Raw genomic sequence first — 20,982 nt, forward strand, 5'->3', positions numbered from 1 at the left:
CTCAAATTGTCTCCTACAACTCAGTAATCAGTATTCATTACTTTGCTCAATGTCAGGGATCTCATCATCACCTTTCTTCGGATACATCCATGTGCATCGACCACATATTTACTCGTTGACGCTAGTTTCACAATCGATAAGTGTGTAACATTTAAAGATTTTTAAATCTATGAAATCCATCCGCACGACACATTTTTTAAAGGGGGGAGATGTAGATGAATTTTATCTTCTTTCAAATTATAAAAGTACTTAAAAAATGGATATTAAAATAGTTAGTGAAAACCCTGATACTTCCTATCAAAAGTTTTCATATAATTTAATTATAATCAATGGAGAATATTCATTTCTCATCTCTCTTGTATAATATATGTAGGCATAAATTGTTGAACATTGTATATTGTATATAGGCTAGTTACGCCTTCTAGAAGAACTTTAAAATATGGATATTGAAATACTATGAAAATGCTCTCATACTTCCTCTAAGAAGTCTTCATGTCATTTTTGTACAATCAATGGAGAATAATAATATTGATTATTTTCTTATAAGAAAATTGGATCATTTAGATTGCAAAAATTATAAAGTTATTCCGAGTGAAAATTTATGTAACAAACATCTATTATTAGTTTTAGACATTAAGATAAAGGGAAAAAAATAATAAATAAAATAAAATAATTTTATAGGATTAGATGGGGCATTTAAAAAATATTAATAAAAGTATTTTTGAGAGTAAGATTTTAGATCTTAAAATTTTATCTATGCATGAGGATGCTAATGTTATATGGGAAAAAGTGATTAGTGATATTAAGAATATTGCAAAAGATGTGTTTGGTGTTTTGAAGGAAAAATCCAAATGTGCAAGAAAAGATAAAAAATAAGAATATTTGTTATAAAAATTGATTTAGTTATAAAAATTCTGATAATTGGAAAAGTTATAAATAGGCTCGTAAGGAATCTAAGAAAGTTATTTGCGATGCAAAGAACTTAGCTTTTAATGATTTATATAATAGATTAGATACTAAGGTGTGAGAAAAATATATGTATAAATTAGCCAAACAAAGAGATAGGAGTAGTAATGATTTAGTTAATTCAAGTGAAGTGTATTACGGATGAAGATCAAAAAAATATTTTTTTTAGAGGATGATATAAAACAAATACGAATGAGATATTTTGCTAAACTTTTTAATGAAGAATGTGAAAATATGATTGACTTTAGTGACTTTAGCACACTAAATGAAAATAAAGATTTTTGTTTTTATCGGCGTATTAGTAAAACCAAAGTTAGAGAGGCTTTAAGGAAAATGAAGTGTGGAAAAGCTGTTGGACCTGATGATATTCCAATATAGATGTGAAAATTATGAGATGAAGGAATTTCTTGGGTTACTAAACTTTTTAATACTGTTTTTAAGACTAAAAAGATGTCAGATGATATGATTGGAGAATGAGTGTGTTAATTTTTATTTTTAAGAATAAGGATGATGCTCATGAGTGTGCAAAGTATAAAGGAAGTAAGTTAATGTGTCATACTTTAAAACTATGGGAATGAGTTATGGAGTGTATGTTGCGACGTGATACTGATGTTTTTCAAAACCAATTTGGATTCATGCTGGGTAGGTCAACTATGGAAGCCATACATTTATTGAGAGGTTTGATGGAGAAATATAGAGAGAATAAGGAGGATCTATATATGATGTTTATTGATTTAGAGAAAGCATATGATAAAGTTCCAAGAAAAGTGCTTTGGAGAGTTCTTGAAAAAAAAATAGAGTTAATAATGCTCATATCAAAATCATTAAAGATGTGTATGCAGGAGATATTACTTGTGTTCAAATACAAGGTGGTTTGACCAAGTATTTTCCTATTTCAGTTGGATTACATCAAGGATCAACTTTAAGCCCATATCTTTTTTGCTTTAGTCATGGATGTCCTCACTAGACATTTGCAAGATGATGTACCTTGGTGTATATTTTTTTGTTGATGATAATCTTCTTGTTGATAAGGCTAGAGAGGGAGTTAAAAGTAAACTTGAATTATGGAGGTCAACCTTAGAGTCTAAAGGTTTTCGCTCGAGTAGATCTAAAATTGAATATATTGAGTGTAATTTTAGTAGCAATAGACCTAGTGAGGGGATTGTGACTTTTGACGATCAAGTAATTAATAAGAGTACAAATTTTAGATATATTGGATCTATTGTTCAGAGTGATGGTGAAATAGATGTGATATTATCAACATAATTCAAGTTGGATGTTTGAAGAGGAGGAATGCATCGGGCTTGTTATGCAATAGAAAAGTCCACCTCTAACTTAAGAGAAAATTCTATAAGATGTGGTGAGACCTGCAATGCTTTATGGTGCCGAATGTTGACCATTAAAAGAGAAGCATAATAGTAAGTTAAGTGCTACAGAGATGAGGATACTTAGGTGAATGAGGGGCTTTACCCTTAGAGATAGGATACAAAATAAGCATATACGTGAAAAGGTTGGAGTAGCTCTAGCAGAACATAAGATTAGATAGAGTCGCCTTAGATAATTTGGTCACATTAAACGGAGGCCTTCTACCTGGTTAGAAGAGTTGAGGTATTAGATTTGACTTATGTTAAGAAAGGTAGATGTAGACCTAAAAAGACTTGGTTAGAAAATATTAGAAAAATGATATTTCTTTATTAAATTTAAATGAAAATCCTACTTTTAACAGGACACAATAGAGAAAAAAGATTTATGTAGCCAACCTCACGTAGTGGAACAAAAGCTTGGTGATATTGTTGTAGTACTAATTCTTTAATTAATCTAATCAAATATTAGTATTTCTAATTTAGGATGGAGGCCGTTTAGGGTTAGCTTTTGATCATCTCCATCTCTTTCTCTTTCCTCGTCGGCATTTCTTCATTGCTGCTTAGGCCTCCCGGGCTACGCTTGAAGTAGTGCGAGTCAGTAAAACCTCCTTCCACGACGTAGGATCGGAAGTCACGACGGGAGCTCGCTCGCTGCGAAGGTAACCGCCTTTCTCCACGTCAACCGCGAGAACTATTCGCAAGTCCTTACATCCGGTAGTCCCTAATTCCCGTAAATCCGCCGAACTAAAGGGATTTAGTAAATCCGAGATTTACAGCAAAAAAAAAACGGCAAATCCGGGTTTACACTGGGCGCGGATTAAAGCATCCATTTTTTCCGTTTGGCAGGATTTAGCGTAAATCCGGCATAAATCCTACTTAAACTTATATTTTGTTTTTTAAGCGCAGGCCTGCAAGCTAATGTAACTGCTACTTTGTACTTTCAGACTATTGCAGAATTGTTTTCCAATGGCTCTTTCATTCGAGGTATGAAGTCAAACCGAACCTCTGTATAAATGAACTTTGAACATTTGTTAACTTATGAATATTTGATGATATGTTCTTCTCATGCGAGTCTTAGGTTTAGTGTCCCACCTACTATTTATTAGGATTCTTAATTTGGATTTATCATACCATAGAGTTTAAGAATTTGCTAAAATAATAAAAAAAGGCTCAAAATCTTGAATAAGCTATTGGTGTAGCTGAGAGATGCAGCATTTGTGCGGTTGGTTTGTTTGGTGCAATATAATTTTGATATTAATATTTTTGATTAACCTCGGTGTAATATTATTTGGCAGCCCTTTTTTATAAAAGGCTATTTCTGCTAAATATCTTAATATGTTATTTTTGTCCTTGCAAATATTTAACATTTTGCTGAACGTAAAACATGCTGGCTGCCCTAACCTCTTTGTATCGCATAATAAATAGCTGGATTTAAGGCTTGTTGAGGCTGAAATGGGTTGTGTTGAGTATGAGAGGACTATTGAGAACTAGAAGGATTCCGGAGACTCAAGAAGGATTTTTAGGAGCCCTTGGGCACGAGAAGAGTTATTGAGATTGAGAAAAAAGGCTGTAGAGGAGACACGTGTTTTAATGTGATGTTGTTCTTATGCCACATGTATTGACCTCATTTTCGTGTATTTTCCCTTTGAGTGTGCTTGATTGAGTCGATCGGTCCTCGTCGGGCTCGATTTGGCTCGAACCAATGTCAGTTTGGGTTCAATTTCCTCAAATTAATTCTACCAAATCAAATTGAGCTCAAATTGACTCGAATTGAGTCGAATCTTGACCCAATTTCAGCCCAATCTTCAAATACTGAGCCGATTATCTATAGTTAAAACTCCAATTGACTTTCATCTAATTCAAATCCCTTGGCAGATCAAGAAATTAAATCGAACGATGGTAAATCCAGGTCGGGTCTGTCTAGATCCTTGGTGGGGTTTAGGTTATAAGTCCCCTCGCGGTGTCTACGTCCCTTGTAGATCTACGGCCAAAAGTTGGCGGTATATGTATATCGTTGTACACCTTATCATTGGGTAGATTCTCCACTTTTTGTAGGCTGCAAATTCCACACATCTTCGTCACACTGATGACGTCGTTTCCATCTTTCTCTCACACATGCTTCGAGTGTGATGTCTCTTTCCCAGATTTATCGTCTTTGGATCAGCTGAGTGACTATATGATTCATGCATGATGAATAGTCTGATTGAGCCTATTTTCCCTTGGATTTGGAGAGTGTAGATATTCCACTAATGCCAAGCCTAGAAGAGAATAAAATAACATCCATGATCGAGAGTTTTCTTAGGTTGGGGCCTAGGATGTAATTAACCACGGTGGTTTGCGCTCGTGGGAAACTGACGCCCACATCAAATAAACCACATTTGAGCATATGAATAGAATGGGAGAATCTCATGATTATCGAGTTATGCATAACCATTGAGATGTGTAGGTGAAACCTGCTCTTCTTCATGGATAATTGTATGCATAATTTAATCTGCTCTCCCATCGGCCTGCTTGCGTACAGTGTGAAGGCCCACGGCTGTTTTGTCCTACAGGATAGTGCAATCGCATCCTTTGCATTTTGACTCCCGCTTGCAACACCCTTTTGAAGACCCACAACATGTATGGCTAGGATATAACTGCTTGAAAGGCTTGGGTTTCTTGCTCTATGGATTCCTTCTTATCCCAACGTATTCCACATCATTACACACTCCTCTGGAAATTATTAGGAAATACTAATACTGAGCATAAAAATAGTGAAACATAATAGTCATGAGGCCACAACCAAACTGACATTCATAACAGTCATTACTTGACATCTATGGCAAGGGTTTGACAATGTTGTTCTCTCTTTTAGAGGAGGAAGCAAATAGACAAGCTATGGGTTTAAATTTGATAAATAGAGCCTTCTACAAGGCCTAAAAACTATAGACAATTTAAAAACAACCTTTGTGAACAATAATTAAAACTACCATCCCCTCTTATAAATCAGTAACATAATCCACAAAGGGAGATCCTCCATATGGTTTTCTCTACTCCCATTCTTGCCTTAAATTATTAGGTTTTAAGGGGTTTGCCCCATATAGACAAAGGAAGCTTATTTCATGTTAGCTTTGGAGTTGATTGTCATGTCTCGTGATTTGTGCTCAATATTGAAAGTCCATGTGGTATATGTGGGGGTCTGATTTTTTCAACGCTCCTTATGGGTTGATGGGCATGGAACTTTAGTAAAATAAATTTAGAAATTTGACGTGTTAAAAAATTCGATTGACAAAGAACTTGCTTCTGATTGTCATTTGATCAACTAGTTTCCCCTTATAAGGCATCATCGATCGTCACCTACAATCGTTGATATGCCATGTTCCAACAAGCTCACAATTTGTACCACCAGCTTAGCCATGATGCCATGAACCTTAGTCTTGGTGCTCAATACCACAACAATGTTCAGATATGTTGGCCACAATGTCTTCATGTCATTGCCCAATTAGTGGCTAAGACTAATCTCTAAATGTTATTGTTTTTTTAATAAAGGGGATATTTTTGCCTTTTTGAGTGACTTTCAATTTATGGTTTATTGATGCATCCGAACCCATTTTAATGAAGAAAATTAGAGATAGGCTGAGGAGTTGTAATTGTTTTTTCTACCTGACTTAAAGGAAGTGCTATTGCAATTAACACTGGATGGAGGTCTATGCAGTCAAACTACTTACATTGTCACATTCTTCTTCTCCGTCTCTCTTATAATTTCTCATTATTTATTTATCATTGGTCTCAACAGACTATAAACTTTATGTCAGCAAAGTAAATAAGTCAAAAGGCTCTCCTCCCCTGTTTTATACTCCTATGTGAACCCTCATTATAATCGTAAAACCATCCCAATTATTTGCTATCTTTTTTTACTTTACATTGTACATAGAGTTTTAGTGATTTCATTGAAAACTTTTTGGATTTGTCTAAAAAAGCTTGTTGCAAGACCTCTTTGACCGTAGTTGGGACCTGCCACCAGCTGCTCCTTCAACAATTGTCGTCTAAAATTGTGACGAAAGTTTTTCTTACAAAATGTACTGCTTGCAAGCCTAGCTTTTCTCAAACCCAAAATCTATCCAACCTTTTCTAAACTTTTCCAAATATTCCCATATATCCCTCATAACCCTTCAAGGCTTTAACACCCCAATAACCATAAGATTAGGGGTGTTAAAATGAGTTTTCGGGTCGGGTTTGAGTCCAACCCGAAGTTGACCTGACTTCAATTCACCCAACCCAATCCCAACCCGGTTTGTGAAATGGGTCACAAGCCTAGACCCGGACTTGACCCACCTCTAACCAGACTTGACCCAAAATTATCTTTGTTTTTTTACTTGTTCAAGTTAATTTTGGCTGATTGATTTATTTTGAAAAAAATTATAATATTTACAAAGGAAATCTCAAACATTAAGGAAATGTTGCTACAATCATCAACAAGATCAATTCCTGAATTAAAAAGTTGAAAGGAAATAGAGCTGTTTTGTCTCTTTAGGATGAACTATGCTTATGGCTCCAAGATCTTAAGTCATTGCCCAGACCACTAAAGTATATCTAATAATCATTGGAAAAGAAAACACAACAAAGATCTTTTCATCTTACATTATTGTCAAGATTTAACAGGCGAATACATATTGATTTATAGCAGAGTATCAATTATTAATTTATATAGCAAAATATGCACAATATCTAGAACTTATAAAATCTGCAGAGGACCATTTAGCTGCTCCCCTCTGTTGCCTTATGGCAACGGCTGCGGTTCCTACAAAACAATAGTAGTTGAAGATAGAGAAAGGCTCTCAACTTTCCTCCCTCTCTGTTTCCTTCACCGGAAGAAGAGAAGACCCCTCCTCCCCCTCTCCCGGCGTGAAAAAAATAAAATAAAAATGCAGCTCCCTGGCTCTCTCCCTACCTCGTTCCAACTAAAAAATGAAAACAAACTTCCCACGCTCACTTGCTCTTTTTTTTGGAATGATAATCCCAAAGTCAGTAGGCTTTGGCCATTTCGAGTTAGTTAGACCTAAGCAACCGAGTCAGTTTTGGGCTACTTTTGGGTTTTTCAAGTTGACCTGAAATTGCAATTACGTCAAAATATGAAAACCCGAACTCATCCCATTTTCTAAATGGGTTGGCTCGGACCCAAAATTTTCGTGTTGGGTTCCGGTCGGGTCAATTATTGACACTCATACATAAGATGCCCTAGCCAAAATCTCAATACAAAGAAACATTTTATTGTTGTGAGCAATCAAATCAAAAATATTATATCTCTTCAACTTCTAATCCAAAACTCATAAAAAATCACCATTTGTTCCTTTACATTGCAAACATTTGATCTCGAGTTGCTCATTATTATTCTCCGAAGGGAAATTTGTCTTTTGACAGGCTAGAAGTTTCAGCTCCAAATCTGTTCAAAATCTAAATTCCTGTTTTACCAACTCCCAGAAAGCCCTTTCATCACAACCCAATAAGATTCTATTGACCCTACAGCAGGGATAGTCTTCAACTTCCCCCTTATATTTTATTATTTTTTGACCCTTCTCTTTTTCTCACTAGGAGATAATTATTTTTGTATAGGCTTTTTTCTCTTGAAAAGCATTATCGGTCCTTTTCTTAGTCTACTGCACATTGAAGGAATTCAGCTGAGATCCAAAATTCTTTTTTTGGGAGCATCAATGAAACATTGTAAAAAATTTGAACCTACACGCCATGAATCTAGATGTTCTTTGTCCGTCTGTTATGCACAGTGCTATGGAGCAGTTTTTGGTATTTTTTTACTTTTTCGTAGAATGAAGACATTTTTTCCTCAAAATTAATTATTTCTTTTTCAATTTAAATGGCAGATTGTTGGGAGGTTTAATCGTGCACGGGCAGCTCAATTAGCACTCCCTCATTTTACATGTCAAACACCACGGTTTATGCCTGTGGGGACACAAGGTTACTACGTTGTAATAGTACGATCTTTTTAGTAAAATTTCCTGGGGATTTAAATGCTTTTATTGCAGGCAAACCACGTTGAAATGTTACCGTTTATGTGGATTTCAGATTGTCTCTCCAATTCTTTTACGTAATAAATATCATCAATTTTAGGCTTTATTTGGGACGACTTTTTTACTGTTTCTTAAAGCAGTTTTCTAATACATAAATTTTAATTTTTATATTAAAAAATAACTTTAAGAAGTAATAAAAAAGCCGCCCAAACGAAACCTTAGTTTCATCCTGAGATGCTGATCTGATCATCTGTTTTTATTTTGTGTGCATGCGGACATTATGTTGCTGTGAAGTGAAAACTCGTTGCAACTTAAAGTTAGTTGTCAATGCTTTCTAACTGCCAATTTATTTTGCTCTATAAAGTACTATAAAGCAGACATTCTTCTAGCTACAGTGATCGGAGAGTCCACAATACTTCGGGCCTTTGAATGACTAACCATTGACTGAAATTATGACTAGCTGCTTCTGTTGTTCTATAACAATCCGGCTATGAAAGGGCCGGGATGGTTCTTTTGACGGCCCTTTTGCTAATGCTCCTCAGGCATGATATAGTGTCATGCATACTATGATAGACTTCTGAGTTTCTGACCCCTGTTTTGTGTTTCAATTTGGGTTGATCAATTTCCTCTTATGTGTCACTGGAATTAACTTCATTGATTATGCTCTATTAGGTTCTATAAAGGGTCTAACTAACAACCAGCTGGAGGAAATTGGTTGTCAGATCATTTTGGGGAACACATACCATTTGGCTCTTCATCCTGGTGCTGAATTGATAGATGATATCGGCGGTCTTCACAAATTTATGAACTGGAAAAGAGCATTACTTACTGATTCTGGTGGTTTTCAAATGGTTGTTGTTTTCTCCTTCATATTCTTTTAATTTACCTTGGCGTGCAATATTTCCTCCAGCTGTTAGTGCTCTTCTTGTTTACATTTTCTTGTCCTTGCATCCTAAGTTATCATATTGGTCATGCCATTTAATGTCGCAACTGGCATGTTGTGCTTTTATGTAGAGGGTTTAGAACGAATATTAAATGATGGGAAGGATCTTGGGTTATGGCATAGATAGACTTAAGAGTACTGGTTTTTCTCTACTGTGATATAGAGGTCCTGAACTATGGATTCGACCTCTTTGCAAACAATGGGGCAAGGCTTTGTACATCAATCCCTCCATAAAGCCTGAATTAGGTGAGTTTCATGCTGAATTAGGCCCTTTTTTATATGTTAATGACCTTTTATGATTGAAAATGAATTAGAGGATTATGGTGCGATTGAAGAAGTAAAATATGCAATTAACTTTCTCCAAAATGCTAAAGAATGCATCATTATTAATACTTTGGTATTGTTGGAGTCATGAATGAAGCGTTTGTGGATAAAGAACAAAAAGTTTGAATGTAGAATTCTTACCCATTTATACCATCTATTGATACTGGTAGTTTAATTGGCCTCTGAAAGATTATACTGGTCTGAGAAATTATTTTTATGTCTATTATACTACCTGTTGTTGCTTCTTGATCTTGTTTGGAGAAGCGGTTCTTCCTAGTAGTTTTTTTTTTTTTTGGGTTCATTGGTGTTTAATGCATAATATACGTCTCTCTTTTTTTGTTCGTTGTTACTAGCCTTTTTTTTTTTTTTTTTTTGAGATCCCCAAAGTTGGTTCCTTGTTTTAGACGTGGTTTGCTTGCTGGTTCTTTTTATTTTTCTTGTTAAGTTTTTTAGATTGTCATCAATTTTTTTCATTTAGGACAACAATATACCAGTTTGTTCATAAGATTTTTTCATTCCTCACTTGTTCTGCTGCCTGTTATAGTGGAGGGAGAAGGTGCTAGGGATGTTGGTGAGGTTTTTAAGGATTAGCTAATGAGGGGCTGAAATTTTAAAGGAGAAGAAACAATATTTTAGTCCGAATTGCAGGAAAAAAAAGTGCAAAAAAATTCACTAAGTGTTAAATGAATCTAATTGGCTACCAGTAGAAATAGCGATGATCCAATTTCTGAAAAAATGATGGGCCTATGTGCAAATATTTCAAAGCTATGTCTTGTAAGTAATTATGAATGGTTTTTTGTTTGGTGAAAACACAAAAAACTGACGTGAACTCATTCATAATAATAGAAAATTTCATTTTGATGATAGTTCATACAAAATGAAAAAAAATCTAAGCTCCAAATTTAAAGATTTTATAAATAGTTTGTTATGGGCTATTAGTTATGGTAATAACTTACAACCTATTTTGTACTTATTTGATCATTTTATTTTTCATTTTTATTCACCCTTGGGTACCCTCGATGCTTATCACAGGTTTTGACGTCTAATTTGCAAATGCACCTTATATTAGAATTTAGTGGGAGCCAGCAGTTGATGCATATAGTTTACAACATAACCATAAAGTTGAAAGCTTCCTTATGAAACAATAAATAGAATGCCCACGAGTTTAGCAGACAGTTACATGCTACCAGTTCTTACACATTCCTGCTGCAAAAGTTTTTTTCAACTGTTGGTGCTTGTGCTAAGATTGGTTGTTGTTGAGACCCACGACATGATATTGCTTTTTTTCATTTTGTAGGTTTCCCTGTTGCATTTGGCTGATATTACTGAAGAGGGAGTAACGTTTCAGGTACTCTTAACTCTCTTTCTCTACCTGTCATGAGATCTGCCTGAAGGAATCCTTCATATAGATTTTAGAATGTAAAAGCTGAAGTTGTGTGCTAAGCTTCTGCTTTGTCCCTAGGCCACCTCAAGATCTTTGTCAAATCATTTTCTATGGTTTCATTATCAAGTTAAATGTGCGAATACTAAACTGATTAGCCTTATTGACTCTTTAGTTTCATAATATTTAGCAAGTAATTACTGATTTTTTATGCATACTACATGAATGCTTTTTGAGGTTATCAATGAGTTGTTTCAAGAAGTAGACCAACCCTTAGAACTATAATTATTATTGTTTCCAAAACCTATTTTTAACTGGTTTGAAAACCTGTTCCTCCTGGTATGTCATTGTTTTGTATGGAGCTAGACGCCTAATGTTTCCAGTTCACTTTCCTTTTTCTTTTTTAATTAAGAGGCAGAACTTTTCATCTTCTGTTGGCATTGGCGTTCCTTTATAACTCTTAGTGTTCTATGCTTATTTTACCAGTCTCCTGCTGATGGTAAACCTATGTTATTAACTCCGGAAGAGTCAATCCGCATCCAGGTAAACACTTTATGATGCTTTAGTTGCTTAAAAATTGAATTTCATGGTAAAAAATGTATTTCATTGCGCACATTACCATTATGTTTTTTTAAGGACTTTTGGTTCTAACAACATCATCTGGAAGTTGCTTGTATTTTGTCATTATTGAATTAGTTGCTGATTTACCAACTACGAGTTCTAAAATTTGCACCCCAGCACTATTGAGAGAGTTTTTATATTTTCTGATCAAATTTTTAGAAGACAGATTATGTTGTAGATAAGGCACTACATAGAGGTTTCGCCTTCATTTTATGAGGACTTTATAATCTAGTTTGAGGTTTTTGATAGTCAGAAGCTTCGATGATTAGTTACTCCCGAATGGCTCATTATGGTGCAAAGTTCCCCATGGAGCCATGATGCATAATGTAGGGTACGATGCGCACCATTTAAACATGCCACACAATATAAATTAATTTTAAAAAGTTTATATTATTATAAAAATTCATTAAATAACAAATAATAGGTTGATTTGAGTAAGACATGCATCATGAAGGGCAAAAAATTTGCTTTTCAGACAATACATAAAATAAAGAATTTGCGTATTAGAATAGAAATTGGTAAACTCAAGGTCACATGTCTTGAAGTTGTGCAAGATGATTTGAGAAGAATAAGTTTAACTCCTCTGTTACAACTTTGCAAGAACAAATGAAAAATATAGATTCATAAACGTGGCTCCAAATAGTAGGATAGGGCTTAATGATATGAATCATATGATGAAGCTTCCAGGTTCCTTAAAATTCTCTCTTTTATGAAATTGATGATGCTAACCACTCAATATGAATCCATTTCCTTTTTTTTTTAATCTAAATTTTACTAAATATCATTGTCCCATTGCTCGGACCAATGGTTCTCTGTCAGCAAGTTAAAATATACAGATAGTATAGGTAGCGTCCTCCTTTTCTTTTTGTTTTCCAAACCTTTCTATTGGTTGTATTTTATTTCGCTGTTAGTTTTCATTGTAGAACAAAATAGGAGCTGATATCATCATGGCTCTTGATGATGTTGTAAAGACCACAATTACTGGCCCTAGAATCGAGGAAGCTATGTATCGAACTCTTCGTTGGATTGATAGATGCATAGCTGGTATGATCACCTCCAAAATTTTTTTTGTTAGTAATCTGTTTTTTGTGCTGTTATTGATTTTAATTCAATTAAAGGTTAACGATGGGATCAAAAGTTGATGTTTTCATTTTTTGAGCTGTTTCTTTTTTCATACTTGTCATATATGGATCATTAAGGTTTCGTTTGGGACAGCTTTTTTTGTTGCTTTTTAAAATAGCTTTCTAGTATAAAAATTTCTTGAATTAGAAAATTTTATACTAGAAAGTCATTTTAGAAAGCAGTACGAAAGCTGGGACAAGGTTAAATCTATTTAGGTGAAATGAGATGCAGTGCTATGACATTCTATCTAGATAGTGTTTTATTGATGATCTTTTTGTGCTTTTGGACCTTTTGCATATGCTAACTGCAGCTCATAAAAGACCTGAAGTGCAAAACCTATTCGGTATTGTACAGGGAGGACTTGATCCGACTCTCAGGTAAATTTTAATTTTCTCACGTTGTAACCGTGATTGAATAAATTTACATGCTGCAACTGTTGGGAAATTCATAAAGAGATTTCAGGACTTCATGTTAGTTGTTTCACTTGTACTAATAAACTGAATTTTCCAGAGATATATGCGTGAAGGGCCTGGTTAGTCGCAATTTACCGGGGTATGATATACTTACGTTTTCATTGTACTCTTTTCAGACTTCTTATAGTGTTGATCTTTTTTCAATGGCTTTACTGGAATTGCCAAGACAGATGTACAATTTTACACAAAATGATGAAAGTCTTTAATGTTATCTAGATGGGCCAAATATGTACCTTACTAGTATATGATTTATAGCTTTTATCACTTTTTTATACTTGGCTTCGTTTGGGATGACTTTCTTACTGCTTCTTAGAGCAGTTTTCTAGTACAAAAATTTTAATGTTTGTACTAAAAAGCTGTTTTAAAAAGTAGTAAGAAAGCCGTCACAAATGAAACCTTAATATATTTGTTTGAGTTTATTTTGACTTCTGAATACTCACATACAATTAATGATGATACAGTTTTTGATAATTGTCAGTAACTATTCCAACAATTCTCTTAACGGTTGTTTAGTTGGAGGGTCTTGAGTGTATTGCATCAAGTGTAGGGCTTTTGAGTCTTTGACTGTTTGTTTGAGAGTGATGCAAACCCTTTTATTTTGTGAAGAATTTGAAAATCACCCCATAGTTTATTTTTGGTGAATTCCAACTTCGTCAATTTGAATACATCACATTTCATGAAGCTTTGCTTGCAACCTCTGTTGCGATGACCTCGACCTCCTCTAAGTGACAATGACCATGCCTGTGATGACCTTCACCTTCGCTATGTGACTATGATGCACAAACACGGACACAGAACATGTCAATTATTAAAAATATAGGATACGAACAATGGTTGGACATGTTATTATAGTTTTTATATTTTAAAAAGTGTATAACATTGAATAAATATATATTAAAAATAATAAATCATTTAACTAGAATTTGGGCTTAAAATGATCAATATTAGGATGTCGAGGGTCAGACATTTGATGTTATGCGGTAAGTATTGGGCATCAATGTCGAGAGAGCATCGGTCGTTGATGTTGGGAGGCGTTGGTCGTTGATGTTAAGATGACATCGTACAAAGATGAGCTATCAAGTTGTGGGTGTAGAAATACACGTGTCGGAGGTGTGTCAGACTTGTGTTGTGTTGGTGTATCATAGCTATGTGACCGTGCCTACATTGACCATGTCTGCGATGACCGTGTATTTGAAGTCCTTGTTTCTCATGCCCTCGCCCTTGTCCCTGCATTTTTCTTCACCTGCAACAACTCCTGTCTCTGCTTTCGACGATCCCAACCTCGATTGACTCACACTCCCTAGCTTAATAGAAAAAAATTAAAATATTGATTTACTTTGAAATTATCCAAACACAAAGAAGAATAGCTTGAAATTATTTTACAACCTATCAAGCACAAAAACTATTTTAATTATGTTGAATTTATTATATATTGCATTTAAGATGACATGCGGATTCTAAATACCGGCAACCAACATTTTTTACCATTTTTTATGAATTTTTAACATTTCTGCTAACATATTTCTAAGTTAAGGCAAGATTATATCGCTGGCGCACTTGTGACATTGTACTGTCCATTGCCATCTTTTTGGCATTCTTGGATCATTTTTTCTTTCATCACCTTTCAAAAACAAAAATTGCATTCTTTACCATATTACTTTTTAGTCTCCTTTTACAACTATAACATTGTTAATACCTTCTCAATATAATTATGTTAATACCTTTAATTGAAATAATGATGGAAATGCATCCTTGACTTTGTATAAAATGATGCTTTTTTGCTTAGAAGCTCTATGACTAAACATACTTGAGGACAAGGTTACATGATTATAATATTTTGTTTAACTTGAACATGCTCGACTTTATCATACGTTTTTTTTTTTTGGTGTACAAACAGTCGTTTAGATTTTTTTATGCATGCATGTAACTGTATGTTAATTCACAATGGATTATTCTGTTTGCTAGCTAAGATAACTTCCATCACAATTGATGTTGAGCCAATACCCTCTATAGTGTGTTGCCATTCTATTTGAAGTATGAATTTGAGCGGGGCAATGAAAGTGGGGATTGTAGGAAACTTTTGAAACTAGATTGCTGAGAAGGGAAAATCCTAGTGTAGTGGGAGAACCATGGAGATTAATAGAAGAATGGGATTGAGAAAATCAGAAGAGTGAATCCCTTAAATAAACAAGGAGACAAAAGATAAACAAAAAGAAAGCATGATAAAGCCCTATGATTAGGAGAAGGGGGAAGCAATTGCTAGAGGAGATGACAAAATAAAGTCTTATTTTTAATTCGCTATCAACTATCTGATTTACAACATAAAGCCTATTTATTATTATAATAATTATAAATTTTGATTTTTTTAATTCTAGTAAAATAAAAATAATGGGAAAATTTTTGCCATTCCTAATGAGTAAATGATAAATACTAAGCAATGACATAAGAACAATTGATCAAACATGATTATTTTGACACAAATAAGATTCGATACTTATAATTGAAAGTAAGCATCTCACATGAGATCAAGTGGAGCCTTTGTAACCTTTCGATTTGCTTTTTTAAGTGCACACTCAATACTTATAATTGAAAGTAAGCATCCCACATTCGATCAAGTGGAGCCTTTGTAACCTTTTGATTTGCTTTTTTTTAACTGCACATGTACTAACGGTACAAAATCTTCACCTTTTCGTTATTGTGCTCATAAAACAATGGTAAAAAATATAACGTTTGCATTATAATCATTGAACTCATTGGGAACAGCTGAGGAATAATATACCCATGATGTAAGAGCTCATATTATTGATTGGTTTCTTGACAGCTATGCTATTGGCGGTCTTGCAGGAGGTGAAGATAAAGACTCCTTTTGGCGCGTTGTAGCACAATGCACTGCTGCCCTACCAGAGGATAAGCCTCGCTATGTGATGGTGTGTATTCTTATTACGTGAAAATAATTTAATACGCTAACAAGCATGTTCATGTTGCCCTTGAAGATTATCTCTTTCAAAATTCAGTCTGCTCTATTTTGCAGGGTGTTGGTTATCCGCTAGATATTGTAGTTTGCAGTGCGCTAGGTGCAGATATGTATGACTGTGTTTATCCTACACGTACTGCTCGCTTTGGCACGGCACTCGTACCTGAGGTGAATTCATCCATTGAGCTATATGTTCCACTTTCAATCACATTGTGAAGAACTAAAATTTTAATTCATCATTGAGGTATACAAAATTTGTTTTAGCATTTATGTATGTGAAACGTTAAGTTATCCTGATGTTTAGGGCGCTTTGTGATTAACTTTTTTTTTTTGAATAATTAATAACATTGCAGAAAAGTAAATCTTCTAAGTTGATTTATGAAATTGTAAAAGTAGGTCAAATTTGCTGGCTTTGAAAGGATAATATGTAAAGAAAAAAGTGATTTGAAGTTAGCAAATTATCTAAGAACACCTGAGGTTGATAGTTTGCTGCAATGATAATGAGTGACTTGTTGCTTTTCAAATGAAAACGAAAGTGAATAATATACTTTTATTAATAGAAATAAATTAATAGAATAAATATGATTAAGCTGTTCGCCTGTATCAGCCTTTGGTTGTCAATTAAAATCATTAATGCGAGCACAATTATTGGAAAATTTAACCCTTTTTGGAGGCAATTGATACCCTTTTACGATGGCTTGGCTGAAGATGTGGCAAATGCAACCTAGCATAAAGAATGATTGATGCCGCTATGTAATTACTATGTATTTTGCCTAAATTATCAATTTAGGTCAGTCACGTCGATACAATTATTTTGAAATTTTGATCCTTCCTGAGGGATTTGATCCCTCTTTTCATGATTGTTTTGTTTGAGGCGAGCAGTTGTGGCCTAGGTTGAAGGGTTTTTACTTTGAGAGTGGGGGGGTACCATACCTGCATATCGTAGCTCTCTGCCTTTGCTCAAAAATATAGGGGCTCCAACTATTTTGATTTTACAATGTTTTAATAATGAAAGATGAAACTTATAACTTTGCAAAGTTTCGAATATGTTATTGTTGCCATTCCTAGTTCATAAGCTTCATGACTTGCAATGATTTAGGCTTCGTTAGGGACAGCTTTCTTACTGCTTCTTAAAACAACTTTTTAGTACAAAAATTTTATTTTTTTCTACTAGAAAACTTCTTTAAGAAGCAGTAAGAAAGCCGTCCCAAACGAAACCTTTGTTTCTTATGCATCCTCATTTTAGGATATTTCCAGTTCTTGATCCTGTTTGGGAAATTAAATTGTTCTTATTATTAACGATTTCCTTGCTTCTTATTAAGGGTATATTGAAGTTGACGCACATGGCAATGGCCAGTGATGTACGCCCTATTGATTCGACATGTATATGTATGGTGAGCCTTACTAACAATAGATCGTATCTATCATCGTCATTTGATTTTTTTATTTGACATACTTCTTTGCAGGTATGTAAGAACTATACAAGAGCTTACATTCATTATCTTGTTACCAAAAATGCCATGGGTTCTCAACTTCTATCATATCACAATCTTTCATATATGATGAGGGTAAGCATATTTTTTCCCTCCAACCCAAGTTTGCTGCTCTGCCTGGTTTCTTTAAAGTGGGAAAAGAAAATATATTTGGAAGGTGTTCTATCAATTTTTGACTAGAACAAAAAGTACACAGAAATAAATTGTGTCAAAATTCAAAAACGAAGAACAAATATTTTAAGACGGTTAGTTTCTTAAGTGAGAAAATGTTAAACATGAGCCAAACAACATGGCAATTTAGCAATGTGAACACGTCAGATGGATCAAACTGGTGCTAAATAGAATTAGCAAATGTAAGCCCAAATTGTCCTAATGACTTTTGTCAGGCTTTCGTATAAAAAAAAATTAACATTTTCTCACATGAACGGAAATCCCATAAGAAAAACCCCTTGCCTGAGCTTTTTCCTAAATTTTGCATTTGATACTCAACTAGGTGCAGGGGCAGAATCAGGATTTTTTTTACGTGGGGGCACAAATCATTAAAGTAATTAAAAAATCCTCAACATTAAGAAGCTCGATTATGCCTTAATACTCGACAGCTAATAAACAATCTTGAACAACCTAGCGTTCATGAACAACATCGTTTAGAGCTCATGAATATGTTCGTTAAGAAGCTCGATTATGTCTTATTTAATTAAAAATAAATATTAAATATACTCAATAATGTTTTATATATATAACATTATTGAGTATATTTAATATTTATTTTTAATTAAATAAGACATAATCGAGCTTCTTAACGAACATATTCATGAGCTCTAAACGATGTTGTTCATGAACGCTAGGTTGTTCAAGATTGTTTATTAGCTGTCGAGTATTAAGGCATAATCGAGCTTCTTAATGTTGAGGATTTTTTAATTACTTTAATGATTTGTGCCCCCACGTAAAAAAAATCCTGATTCTGCCCCTGCACCTAGTTGAGTATCAAATGCAAAATTTAGGAAAAAGCTCAGGCAAGGGGTTTTTCTTATGGGATTTCCGTTCATGTGAGAAAATGAAAAATTTTTTTTACAGGAAAGCCTGACAAAAGCCATTAGGACAAATTGGGCATGCATTTGCTAATTCTATTTAGCACCAGTTTGATCCATCTGACGTGTTCACATTGCTAAATTGCCATGTTGTTTGGCTCATGCTTAACATTTTCACTTAAGAAACTAACCGTCTTGAAATATTTTTTCTTCGTTTTTGAGTTTAGACAATTTTTTTCTGTGTACTTTTTGTTCTACTCTGATAAAATTATTCTTGTTGTGCAGTTAAGCCAGGACCTTCACACATCAATAATAGAGGGCCGGTTCCCAGAGTATGTGAACGTCTTTTTATTTGAATTAAAGGCTTTTACGGGTGCTTTCTATTACTTAAATATCTAGGCCGGTTTTTTATTGGGTGTGTGATCTTTTGATAGGTTTGTGCAAGGATTTCTACGTACACAGGTTTGTCTTATTCTCCCACTTGCGATGATTAACCTTACCCTTATACTTTAACTAGTTACAAGTGTATGTGGAAAGTCTAAGATGCTGGTTAGCGCCTTAAATGTTCTTTTTTGACAATTCCCCAGGCATGCTGGAGTTTTTCTGCTAAGTTTTGTAAATATTTTTTCTTGCAGTTTTTGTAGATCACATTTTTTTCCTTCGAAAATTGTCTGATTGGGTATCTACTTAAGAAAAGGATTGCTGCTGCTTCTTTCGATCTTCTCCTCCACCATGAAATTGAAAGAACATTTGTTCTTAATTACCAGTTACATATAAACTTCGCAAGTCATTTAGTGAATGATTTTTACCAAATATATGATGTACTTTTTTCCATAAGTAACCAGCATAGTGTCTGTGCTTTGTGAATGTTTTTTGGGGGGTCACCCTTTTGCACCATAAGCATTCCTTCCATTTAGCTTAGGTTTTATGTAGGGGTGTAATCTAGTTGAATAAAGCTTATATTATGGCGACTAGCTAGATTTAGTCGTTTAAGCTTTGGCTTGAACTAAACTAGAGCTCTTTTGCAAAGTTCGATCCCAACTCATTTGTTTGCTCCGGTTTATTTTGCTGGGTAAACCAAGGCGGAGGAGGAGATCTATCGGAAATGTTGTGGTGCTGTGGTGTGATGGTGTTGTAGTATGGTGATGAGGAAGCAATGCAAGTGGATGAGAGAGCAGGCCTGTCTTTTTTAATGGAATTATTAAGGAAGAGGAGTTTTTGAGGTGGTGGAGAGAACACGACAATTGAGTTGGTGGCTTCGAAGGTAGAGAAGCCATCTTATTTTCTAGTGAGGCGATGGAGGAGGAGAAAGAGAAGAATCAAGCTACAACCCACATCTCCAAGCTTTGGAGTGCACAAAATGGAGGCAATAATAGAGACAGTGTGATGTAGGACTACATGCACATGTGATGTTATTAAATTTGAAATTACAAGCTCATGATAAGAACAATAACAATTAATCAACTTCTCACATATTTAACAAAAGATTGAAACCAACAAGATAATAATTAAGCTCAGGCAATCAATTAGATGATAATATTAGGAGCACACAATAATCAATTTAAATCAAACTCTACTGATGTGGAGCTTTCAAAGAAAATATCTAGATTAACAATTAGATTAGTCACTATAAGCACCCACTCACACACGTTCATAATAGGGGCAAAGCGGAGAAGCCTTCATAATTTCAATGATGCCACGATCGAGGAGTTAAAGATAAAAGGTTTAGGAGAAGAGTTCACAATTCTCAAGCTTATGGACTTTACTCCATCATTCTCCAGGATCCGGCCATTGATCGTCCTTGGATGCGCTTTGAAGCCAACACACCTTGTAGTCGACAAGGGATTAAAGTGCCGGAACGGTTGGGATGTGGTCGGCCTAGGGAGGAGGATTTATTTCTCCTTAGGTGAAAATATCAAGCGAAAAAGAAGAAGTGTAAAGAGGCGGATGGGGGTGCTTATGGTCGGCCCTAGAGAGGTGTTTAATTCCTTACTTGGGGTGATGAGTAAGGAAGGGCAGTAAATAGGAAACTCTGAATTTAATTCCATCAATTAACAAAATTATGTAATTGATTTCTTGTCTAGGTGGCATGCAAATTAAGACAAGAATCAATTGGGGTTTAATAGGAATTAATGTCTGCTTTAAGTGGAGGAAAGATTGGGGGAGATTTGAATTTGAATGACCATAAATTAGGGGTAAGGAGGGGGCGGCACACCCAAATGGAAGGGGAATTGATTGGGAAGCATTAGTGGGAAAGTAACAATTAGGGGAGAGAGTGGTTGGGGGGG

The 20,982-nt window shown here is 34.7% G+C and overlaps 1 protein-coding gene across 3 annotated transcripts in view; it reads left to right on the forward strand.

The window, feature by feature from the left end:
• Nucleotides 1-2,822: 2,822 nt before the first annotated feature.
• The window catches only part of LOC110116707 (queuine tRNA-ribosyltransferase catalytic subunit 1-like), a 40,051-nt gene continuing 21,891 nt past the window's right edge, over nt 2,823-20,982 (forward strand). For 2 of the 3 annotated variants that reach the window (XR_003702032.1, XM_020850400.2), the window contains exons 1-15: nt 2,823-2,989; nt 3,275-3,314; nt 8,189-8,282; nt 9,008-9,186; nt 10,900-10,950; nt 11,470-11,526; nt 12,528-12,648; nt 13,037-13,103; nt 13,237-13,278; nt 16,021-16,126; nt 16,231-16,341; nt 17,496-17,567; nt 17,640-17,741; nt 18,980-19,026; nt 19,129-19,156. Coding sequence is in view for 2 of the 3 variants with exons in the window: in XM_020850400.2 (XP_020706059.1) it covers nt 3,297-3,314; nt 8,189-8,282; nt 9,008-9,186; nt 10,900-10,950; nt 11,470-11,526; nt 12,528-12,648; nt 13,037-13,103; nt 13,237-13,278; nt 16,021-16,126; nt 16,231-16,341; nt 17,496-17,567; nt 17,640-17,741; nt 18,980-19,026; nt 19,129-19,156 (1,095 nt within the window). In the remaining variant the exon portion in view is untranslated. Of the gene's footprint in view, nt 2,990-3,236; nt 3,315-8,188; nt 8,283-9,007; nt 9,187-10,899; nt 10,951-11,469; nt 11,527-12,527; nt 12,649-13,036; nt 13,104-13,236; nt 13,279-16,020; nt 16,127-16,230; nt 16,342-17,495; nt 17,568-17,639; nt 17,742-18,979; nt 19,027-19,128; nt 19,157-20,982 lie in introns of all 3 variants that reach the window. The other variant, XM_020850399.2, reaches the window with a different exon arrangement.

The sequence above is a fragment of the Dendrobium catenatum genome, unplaced genomic scaffold, assembly GCF_001605985.2.
Source record: "Dendrobium catenatum unplaced genomic scaffold, ASM160598v2 fragScaff_scaffold_1116, whole genome shotgun sequence".
NCBI classification, from domain to species: domain Eukaryota; kingdom Viridiplantae; phylum Streptophyta; class Magnoliopsida; order Asparagales; family Orchidaceae; genus Dendrobium; species Dendrobium catenatum.